General features: G+C 36.9%; 1 protein-coding gene across 1 annotated transcript; it reads right to left on the bottom strand.

The window, feature by feature from the left end:
• Positions 1-891: 891 nt before the first annotated feature.
• phf10 (PHD finger protein 10) lies at positions 892-11,158 on the bottom strand. Its single transcript, XM_056761362.1, has 12 exons — positions 10,263-11,158; positions 9,809-9,915; positions 9,576-9,706; positions 9,412-9,495; positions 9,166-9,308; positions 8,847-8,996; positions 7,037-7,146; positions 5,264-5,414; positions 4,912-5,046; positions 1,637-1,745; positions 1,260-1,448; positions 892-1,153 (listed from the first exon to the last, which is right to left on the bottom strand). The coding sequence occupies exons 1-12, from the start codon at positions 10,341-10,343 to the stop codon at positions 1,068-1,070; spliced, it is 1,476 nt and encodes a 491-aa protein (XP_056617340.1). The 5' UTR covers positions 10,344-11,158; the 3' UTR covers positions 892-1,067.
• Positions 11,159-11,208: the final 50 nt, after the last annotated feature.

Below are 11,208 nucleotides of genomic sequence, written 5' to 3'. Positions count from 1 at the left end.
TGCAATTTCAGGTTGATTTTAAAATGTAAAATTGTTAAAATATTACTTTTACAAAAACTCCTGTCAGTAATAAGACCAACTTATAAAACTGTATAAATGTCATTGCATCATTACATAATGACATAACTTATAAGATTTTCAAAACATTCCAAAAAGGTGCACACACTTCACAGGAGCTGTAAAGCCAATGAGCTATACACTCATGTATATACGTCATGTCTATCTTGTGAATAATTATCTCAATTGTAATAAGACATGTTATTAATCTCTTCATAAAAATTGCCCAAAACTACATATAGTGACTGCTGGCTGCACACGCCTCCTTTTATTTAGGCTGGTGTATCATTTTTCATATGAAGGGACTTTTGAAACGCGACCTGAAGACGATCAGATCCAGTTCCACAACACAAACTCCCAGCCGCCAGACATCACCCTTGGCTCGGTCAAAACAAACACTGACTACTCAATGGAAAGCTGCATCCTTTGTGTTGAGACTTTCACAAGTGTCTCTTTACCAAAGAGCAGGCTGGCGTGTCCATTGTGGCGCATACGCACCTATCAGGTGGCACAGCAGACGTCTAACATGCAGGTCGCCCCCACACCTGTTACCTGCTGCTTTTCCATCGACCTCCACGTGGCATCTGCTACAACACAATACAAAAAAATACAGTTCCCATTCAGTGGGCAGTGAAAGCCGAGACAACTGACTTGGGTCATTACGGTATGGTTTAAATAACACCCAACCCCTCCTTATGCCCCTCCCTCTGCTAATCATTTGATAACACATGCCGACATCAAAATGAGCTTTCAGTTAATGTGAAATATTACAGAAATATTACAATTTAGATGGAGGATCAATATAACAGTGAAAAGAAAAACAGTAAGACAAAATGTTTTCTTTATAACTTTATTTTAAACAACACAAAACTACAAGAAAACAAATATATGAAAAAAATTGGCGAAGAAAACTTTAATGCAACATACAAAACATTGTTTGGGCTTGTCGAGTAGTAAAAAATAGAAGTGAATAACAAAACTGTCAAAAAAAAAAACAAGGCTTTTGAAACCTATTTGGATTTTTTGGGTGTTTTTGTTGTTCCTTTTTTCTGAGGTGTGGATAACACTTTGTTGCATAAATCACAGACCCAGCAACCTGTTAAATAAGAAAAACAACATGAAAAAATATAATGACTGTTTAACAACATCAAGCCACACACATCCAATCAGATGAGAAATGTTGTGATCCGAAAGAGACTCACCTAGAGGAATGGATTCCATGCCCACACAGAAGGTATGGAAACCCCGATCACACTTATCACAGAACATCATCTCGTCCTCGTGATGAGGCTGCTCACAGACGGTGCATGTCTTGCATTCCATGCACTGCCACGGGTACATCTTGATCTGGGAAACCAAGTCCACGTTCATATCAAGACAGGACGGGTGACCTGCAGACAAAACAAGCCACTCTCAAGATCTCTACATACAAGCATACAACTGAGATGTTTCATCCAACATCATGACTTTCAGGATGTGACACTCAGGACACATTTAGGAATCATTTAAAGATGACACTGGGGAAATGATTCTAGTGTGCATTAAGTACTAAAGAGAATGTTTGAAAATGTTGACATACCGCTGTTTTGGCACTGGGAGCAGTGGATAAGGGCTTCTGGTTTGCCTCTCTTGTTGGCCTCCTTGCCCTTCTGACAAATGCCACATATAGCATTGGGAATGACCTTAGGCTGCAAGGGCAGAGTAATGCTATAAACGCCATGGCAACCAAGGTCATGTGACATAATTCTCGATAATTTCTAAAATGATTTTTGTATATAGATAAATATGAGACAGTAGACCAAAACATGACCAACAAGGACAAAGAAAAGTTTGAGCACATACTTATGTACAAATTATGCACATGTGACAAAGACATAATTAAAGAAAATTTTCCAATTCAAGATCTTTTAGGCAAGTGTCGTTTTGTTAAATTAATAAGTACAAAAGAAACGAGCAAGAACACAACAATGAATGTGCAACATTTCCTTAAAGGGACAGCTCACCCCAAAACAAAAATTTTGTCATCGTTCACTCACCCTCAGATTGTTTCATACTTGTACAAATGTATTTGTTCTGCGAACCAGAAAGGAAGATATTTGAAAGAATGTCAGTAACCAACAGCTCTCATCCCACATTGACTCTTGACTCTACAATGGCAGTAAACAGGGGATGAGATCTGTTTGGTTACTGACAGAACGAAGATGAGTAAATGATGACAGAGTCTTCATTTTCGGGCAAACTGTCACTTTTAATGTAATTTGGACAATTTCACAGTCACAAGCATTAAGAAATCCCTCTACAATCTAATTTCTTTAAAACCTCTTTATTCAGATGCTTAACTGTGACGTTACTCTATATACTGACATGTCAAAGGCCCTGCTATCAAACCATTACACTGAAAGAGCAGTGACAGCTGTATGAAAAACAAAAAAAAAGGCTAATGGAAAGAGGCTGGCCAGCTCAAATACACTGGTGTTCAGATGTTAGTGAAGCTCATCGCCTTCATTCTGTCACATCAACATAAAGAGAAACCATTTAACAGGATTCCATGTGTGTGAAGTTGAACTACAAACACTTTTAACAAGACAAAAGAAACGGAGGATAAAAACAAGCCAAAAACATACTGTACAATGAGAAGATCAACAGAAGTTGTACCTACCATACTGTAAAGAAATGAATGAATAACTCAAACACATTTAAATTAGATGAGTTTGATAACTGTGTGCAAAGTGTTACCAATATACTCAAATTGAATAAACACATAACATCACATTTTACATTTTGTAGGAAATTTGGGGGTTTGCAGGAAAAACAATCATCCCTGTAATACTCTAAAGGAGAAAAACATAAAAATAGTTTTTTTTATATAGAAGTACTTAGCAAACTGCATTGTGGGAGACACATTACATGCAATGTCCTCATCGTAGTGCACATTACGGTAAATGTGGCAGGTATAACATGCACACAAAAGACCTGCATACTTTGTACCGTATGCATACTGCAGTAACAGTGATTATAGTAGGGAAGCATGCTATTCTCAACATGACATGGGACTACTTACACTCGCTGTCTAAACTTCCTGAGACAAGATTACTACTTGGGAAACGAAACAAGAAATTAAGAAGAGCCTTTAGCTGGGGTGCATTGTTAAAATGTTGATATCAACTAGTTTGGTTAAAGGAAAAAGTAACAGATATCAAAAACTATTGCACAAAAATGTTTACTACCCACAAATACTGTCATTCCAAATGTTTGTTGTGGTATTCATTGGACAATATACAGTTATAAATGTATACATCCCTTTATCAAGGAATGAAGTATAATTATATATTATCATTTTAAATAACACTATTTAGCATTGCTGGTGTTAAAGGTCAACCTTTTGTTGATCCAGTAAGCATATTCTGACATGAAAATGCAAACACAAATGAACCAGGGGAACCCAAAAGAAACACTGATATCATGCATAAGGTGCACACAAAGCCAGTGAAGAAAACCACTGACGTTCCCTTTAACATAATTATTTTATATCAAACGATAGTTTGATGACCAGTAGATGTCTGAAAGGGAGTAATGCATCACTATTAAAGAGGATAAATCAAGTTTAAAGGTGCACTCAGTCGGTATGTGTGTACTGGCGTTTCGTTGACCCAGTGGTACTTGATTTATATTGATACAAAAAAAGATTTGTATATTAAAAAAAAATGTTTTCAAAAATTAGTTTTTACAAATAAACATAGCATTCTACATTATTACATGCGAGTGCCATTAAATTGTTATCTTGGAAATATAGCCATGTTATGTTATGATATGTCATGCTATGCTATACTATGTAATGTGTTATGTTGTGTTGCATGTTGTGTTATGGTATGTGTCATGTTATGTTACCTATGTGTTATGTTATGTTGTGCTATACTATGTTATGTTTTATGTTGTGTTGTGTGCTGTCTTATGCTATGTGTTATATTGTGCTATGTTAGGTTTTATTTTATGTTGTGTTACATTCTGATCTCTTACAACAATCAATCACATCTAAATATTATAATTTTTGTCACTTTATGCTTTGTTGTTAGATTAAGAATAGAATCAAATCTTTTTGAGCCATTCATTTAACTGGTGTTAAGGTTGTTCTTTTTGATGAGCAGAATGACAAAGAGAAAATTAAATGTCTTTTTGTAAACCACGTAATAAAGAAAATAAAATATATACATATAAAGTTATAACTTGTTAGATTTCAGGTCAATTCATGATACTGTATCTTATATCTTTTTAATAAAAGTCTTAAGTAAGTATCTTTAAAAGTGCTTTTCATTGCTTTCATATTTTAAATGGGGGAATACTGAGTGCACCTTTAACATTCCTTCAACTGTTTAAAATCTATGATCTAGAAGTTAAAGTAAAACACTATGCAGTGTTTAGCAGCCAAATAAAACTACTATTTGCCTTTCAATTTAACTGACAGGCAGACCATCAGGTAGACTCAGAGGTATTTTAAGCCATATAAAGTACTGTTCAATTAAAGTAAATAATATATATATCACAGCAAAAAGCCCTAAACTAACAGCAGTACCACAAAGGAAACGTTATTGCTCCGAAGGTCTGTGCAGGACAAAGAAACTGTCACTGGGTTTCCGGCACTGGAAAAATTTGTGCCACTATTAAAAAGATAAAGAGGTTCCATTGCCAAGTGCAGTCCCGATCTATGACCACCAGGGGGAGAGTGTCTGAGTGCATGTGTGTTTGATAAGAAAGAGGACATCTCTGCTGAAAGTGCTGGAAAAGAACGGTGTCGAGAAGGGGAGAAGAGAGATGTTGGGTTATTAAAAAAAAAGATCAGGGGCTTTTTTCTTCTACCTTGTACCCAGGGACAGATTTTTGTTGGATGGTTCGAGGCGTGGCATCTTTGCTCTGGGCTCCTTTGCTCTTGACTTTGGATTGAATTCCACTGTCTTGGCTGTCTCCATCTGATGTGTTTCCAGATGAACTGTCCTGAAAGTCAACAACAAATCAACCATTATGAACTTAATACATGTGATGACTCTTCCCCTACAGTCATGCCTGTTTCATATCATCTATTAGATGGATCAAATCAATTCTGTTATATGGAAGTGGACTTGTTATTGAGTTATTTGGACTTGTGCATCCTTGTTTTTGCGCAAGCATAATGTTCTACATTCTCCAAAAAGGTATATTCGAATCAACTTACAGAGGAACCTTTATTTTTCTTCCCGTCTTCTTTCCCCTCTTCTCCATCATCAGAGTCTCCATCACTGTCCAGAGCGGGCAGATCAGGGTCCAGTGGAGGCTCATATAATGCAGTGTTTAAGGGCAAGTAGCGGATTTCGTTTGGAGAATACCTACAGACATACATCATGACTTCAGTTTTTCATCTCACATCCGCAACTTTTTCTCAGGTGCACAGGATGATACATTATTAAAGGAACAGTTCACCCAAAAATGAAAATTCTGTCATTATTTATTGACTCTCATGTCATTTCATACATGCATAAATTAAATAAATAAATTTGATCTGATGAACACAGAGAAATATATTTGTAAGAATGTTAGTGATTTTAAGTCCAAGGATATCATTGACTACCATAGTTGGAAAACTTCAATGGTACTGTAGTCAAAGGTGCCCCAGAATTGTTTGTTTCCTAAATTCTTCAAAATATCCCATTTTGAGTTCAAAAGAACAAAAAAATACTAGTGGTGGGCCGTTAACGGGGTTAACGCCGTTAACGCAGTGAGACTCTTATCGCGCGATAAAAAAAATGTCGCCGTTAATCTATTCTCAAAGTTGGGTTGGGAGCTGGGTCTATACTACGCAAGCTATGATGACTTTCACCTTGATATTTTAGCGCGGATGTATACCAGCTTCACTGCACTGTACGGGGCGAGAATAAGATTTTTTAACTCGCGTGATTCGCGTCATTCGCGGAAGCAGAAGCCGCCTCATCATCTCATAACCAGGGCTTCATTCGCGCGATTCGCGCAGCAAGTAGGTCTATTGCCTCTTTGCATTAACATATAAATCACTCGCGCTTGACACACCATTCGCGTTTGGTCTGAACACAACATAACGTTACTGTGAAATTACCGCATCAAACGTGACGTGCTAACATGGATGCAGCTATGAAGCCGCCGGGTTTGCTTCAGGGAATATTAATTTTTAAGAAGCTTCCCAATAGAAACATCAACAAGACTAAGGTTGTTTGCACCTTGTGCAATGCGGAATTGGTTTAAAAAAAAAAACACTTTCTCTCAACAGGTAGTGGTCTAGCTTTAGTTGAAACCAGTAACTTTGTATTGAGATCTAATGTATTATGGCTCCTGTATGACATATCGCTTGTTGCTCCCTCACTCTTTGTAAGTCGCTTTGGATAAAGGCGTCTGCTAAATGACTAAATGTAAATGTACTGTAGGAGCTCTTCCAGTCTCAAGTACCACCTAAACGCAAATCATCCCTTAGCTAATGCGGAAGTAAACACAAGTTCATCTTATTGAACATAATTTATTTTTCATCACCAATTATCATAGTAGAACAGCTTTCTCAAGCAGTTTGTGATGCATTTTGGAAACAGGAGATGAGCCCCTGGTCTAATGCGCCACCTGGCTTGAGAAACCCGTTCTCAAAGACACATATTCTGAATGCCTTCGGCAGAATTCAAATGAGCCATTTTAATCTAGATTAATCTAGATTAAAAAAATTAATCTATGCCCACCACTAAAAAATACTCTTTTTTTCCTACTATTGTAATCAATGATGGTCCAGAACTAAAATTCCCTGAAATTCATCCAAATGTCTTTCACTGTCTTCATCGGAACAAAGAAATGTATACAGGTTTGAAACAAACCTTAGGGTGAGTAAATTAAGATTTTTATTTTCATTTTTGTGTGAACTAGCCCTTTAATGCTGCAGATAAACCTGAAACACTGATGAGTTTAAAAATGAGCAACAGATGAATTATTCATTTACCTTTTGTAGAACTCTTGGAACTGCCCAGGGATGAGGGCAACTGGGTATGGACCAGTCTTTGTTTTTTCTGGAGGGAGGACTTTGTATTTTCCTTGAGGTACCTGAATAATCTAAAAAAAGAAAAAGAGAGAAGTTGTAGGGATGTTGTTAAGCAGTTACAAGTGTGTTCTTACTGGTTGCTAGGTGTCACTAAACTGGTGGCTAGGATCCTATGGCTGGTTGATAATAGGCTTCAGTCACGAATTTCAAATATTCAATTAGTTTTTTTAATTATAGAATTTCGAATAGTGTTTGCGATCTTATAAAAAAGCTGGCTTATCATGGATCAACAACTATGATGCACAGCCCGAGTTTACTGTTCGTCTAGAAAAACGATCACTGCCAGACTGGAGAATTTTTTTCATGACAATGAAAATGAAAGCATTTTGAGCTATTAATTCATGAAATCGCTCCGAACTGTTAATAAATGCCGTCATTCGGTTAATATGTTTTAACTCGTGTTAAGTCTGGTCTAAAATCTTTATGGCTTTAATATATTTTCTTTGATCAATCACACTGTTTCTTAGCTGGTATAAATGTGCATGCTCATATTTTACAAGGAAATGTCGTAGTATTATGAGCGGTTGATGCTGATCGACGTACTGTAATAAGTGCCGTTATATTTCCTTTAAATGCCCATCCCTACTTGATAATGCAATAAAAGGGGTTTCCTGACACGTTTCCGTACTTTTTATCACTGCAGGTCATTCTTTTTTAATTCAATTCCCCTTTCATGAATAAAATCAGAAAATGCACTTCATCAGAGAAGGGCTGCCCTCTAGTGGTGATACCTCTATGATGATGTCAGTTTGGAGCCTGTCCTGAACGTCAGTTAACTCCAACCCTCAAACTGTTACGCCCCGTTCAGACCGCCAGTATCGTTTGTCTCTTGCTAGAGGTCGTTAGAAGGAGTTTCTAGCTTTGGTTGTACTAGAAACATTTATAAAATAACCCTGCAGTAACAGATGAGACACGGATGACGTGAGCACCGCTGCTGTACTCCTATTGATAGTCACTATCATTTTCATAAAGTTGAGCAAATGTCAACTTTGTCGAGTCGCAAGACACGCCCACTTCCTGTCACCAATTGTCACTGCCACTCGTGTCGCTGGATGTCGCTAGACTACCATTGCAATGAATGACATCGCCTGGCTTTGTCGCTGGGTATCGATTGCGGTCTGAACAGGGCTATAGTCTACTGCCAATTCAATTTCAAAACGAAACACCTGCTTTTATAAATCCAATCAATTTGCAGTGGAAAACAAGCCCGCCCACTGTTATCATTCAATATTAACTAGGAAATACATGATGATAATAGGGATGTAACAATATTATCGCTATCGTGTTATCGCAATAGCAAAATTGTCTCAATATTATGGAGGTCACATGACTGTATGAATCGATAGATACCCGGGCCTAAAAGAGAGAATGTTCGTAAAAATAATAGATGTTACCTTTGGCAAGGTCCATCTGGTGCAATTATTTTATTTTATAAAAGGGTCATAGACCCATCTCATACTTTAACTCATACCTCTAAGCAACCTCTTATGGCACGTTTCTGAGTCATCATCTGTCATTTTAATTATTGCAATAAATATAAAAAATTGGACTTTATACCGAGGTATTATCGTGCAGTGATATTTTGATATTGTTACATCCTTACACAATACTGAAGACGTTTACCCCTTCTGGTTCATGTGGACTTAAATTGCTATTGTACACATGCAGATTATTAATTTAATAAAAATGTAATTAATATAGCCCATCTTACATGTGTTTGTAGGTCGAAATAAGCTCTTCTCTCCTCCATTCGCTCTCGGTTGAAATTGCTGTTGAATTCAGCAGCTTTTTTAGCAGCTTTCTTTATGTACTCTGGCACTTTACTGGCCTCAACTTTTTGAGGATTTTGCTGCTGCATTTGCTAAAAAGACAATTAGAACACACGTCTTCACAAAGACCAAACACCAACCCCAAATCATTATTCCTGCATATTACTTTTTTACTTTTAACTATCAAAAAGCACATAAACGTGTGTATGTTAAAAAAACACCAGATAATGCTAGAATATAACCTAATATTATGGTACTCACTGCACTCAGTGTGCTCACAGAGTATTCTTTAGCAATCCTCTGCCGCTCTTTCTCTTGGAGTATGACAGAGTACTCGGCGTGTTTAGCAGGATACTCCTTTATCATCAGATCAATGACCTCATCACTGCGTAAGGCAGTAAGACCTGAGGAAGAAAAAAAGGAAGCAAAAATTTTAAGAATCTTACATTGTACTCAAAATAACTTACAGATGAAATTAAGCCTGAATGGACAAAAAAGACCTCTCACCTAATGTACACTGTGTTTCTGTAATGACATTCTGCTCTCTCAGATACAGTTTCTCTTTGTGAGATAAGTCTCTTCTTTCCAAATCTAGTGTCAAGTGAGAAGAAGGTTATGTGAGTGTTACACATTCATTTATTCATGTGTTGGATTCTGTTCAATATCAATACCTGGATATTTCCGTTTGAATGAGGTGACTCCTAAATATTCGCTGACTTGCTCTTGTAACATATAATACTCTCCTGTGTCATCTGGAGGCCATTTGTATTCTGTCAGATTTTCAGCAGGGAAATATGTTGGTCTGTAATAAAAAAACAGTAATACAACTTTTGTAACAATCGCTACTTACACAAGGACTTTTATAAGACTATTTATATGTTGACAGTGTGTTAAATGTGCTCACCCCAGCTCTTGGTTGGATGTGTCACAGCTCCTGGAACTGTCCCCTGAACCCATCCTGCGTCTCTTTGGAGCTTGACTGCCATCGCTGGAGTTCTCCTCAATGTCATCCTTAAAGATAATTATAAATAAACAAGAGTCTGTCAGTTACACCTCCGCAAAATACTAACGTAACATCATCCTGTCCTGTCACAACAGACTGACAATGGATATGCAAAAAAAAACATAGTTTTAAAACTATAAACGTTGTATACCTATCTTTTTCTACAGATGATACTCTGAGCATCACATACGCGATTATGTATGTTTATTATTGTCTTCACTGCGGCTAACAGGCTAACAGTAAATAAACAAAGGCGACTGTGCCGCATATTAACGTTAATGTGGAGTCCACAAATGGACACATTCATAATCAATAGTCTAAAATGTACGATATGTATCCATTAGCAGGCACAAACCTTCATAGACTGCGTCCCAGGAGTGGCTGGATTGCTGTCGCACGGTCTAGGCGACAATACAGCAGCCATGTTGATGTTCATTCTGCTAATGAAAGAGTGTCACGTTCCGACTGGAAAGCAAAAACGCGAACAAGAGTTCCGAACACAACACAAAAGTCCTAATGATGTCCTAACGTTACTCCCGTCGACGAGTAAAGAGCTCTTGATGTGTAAAGTTCATTGTATCTCTTAATAACCGTTAAAAATTCACTTGGCAAAATAAGCAATACAAATAAAATCATTTTCTCTTTAACGTTATCTGGAGTGAAGTTATTAACGGTGTCCCCTTCCCGAAGTGCCCTGTGGACGGCGATATATGTCGTATTGTTTCGCACCGACGGTTGCATTGGACGTACGCTCCTGGCCCGAAGCTAACTTCCGGTCTGTGTTTGTTTATCATTCTTGCCAGTGTGTATATGTCATTTTTTATTTAATTGATATAGATATTAGTTCATAATAACATTTTATTATACAAGTGGTATTAACTATATCATTTGTTGACCTTTACTGTGTGTTAATAAACAACTTATCAAAAAGGTTGTGTAACTTTGTCTTATTTAAGTATAGCCAATTAACGGTTCTTCTGCCGGTATCCCAAAATAATACTTTTAACTTGCTATCATGTATTTTAGTTGTTATTTATTTAGCTTGTTATCAGAAATAACCCACAGGGATTCTATTCTTTGCGGATGTATACCGGGACCACGAAAAGCAATATTATCTGAATATATCACAAGCTGATATTGTAATACATACGTCATAATTAGATTATTTGAATAGAAACTAATACGCATATTATATAAAAAGCGGCTAAAAAATACTTGAATACTTAAAATCTGAGGTCGGCAAATATGTGAAAACTACGTTATAAATAAAGCAATACTTAGAAATTAATAATATGATTTCA

This window comes from Triplophysa dalaica, chromosome 11 (genome assembly GCF_015846415.1).
Source record: "Triplophysa dalaica isolate WHDGS20190420 chromosome 11, ASM1584641v1, whole genome shotgun sequence".
Lineage (NCBI taxonomy): Eukaryota > Metazoa > Chordata > Actinopteri > Cypriniformes > Nemacheilidae > Triplophysa > Triplophysa dalaica.
Note: the sequence above shows the minus strand (reverse complement) of the source record. Positions and strands in the feature narration are given on the sequence as shown.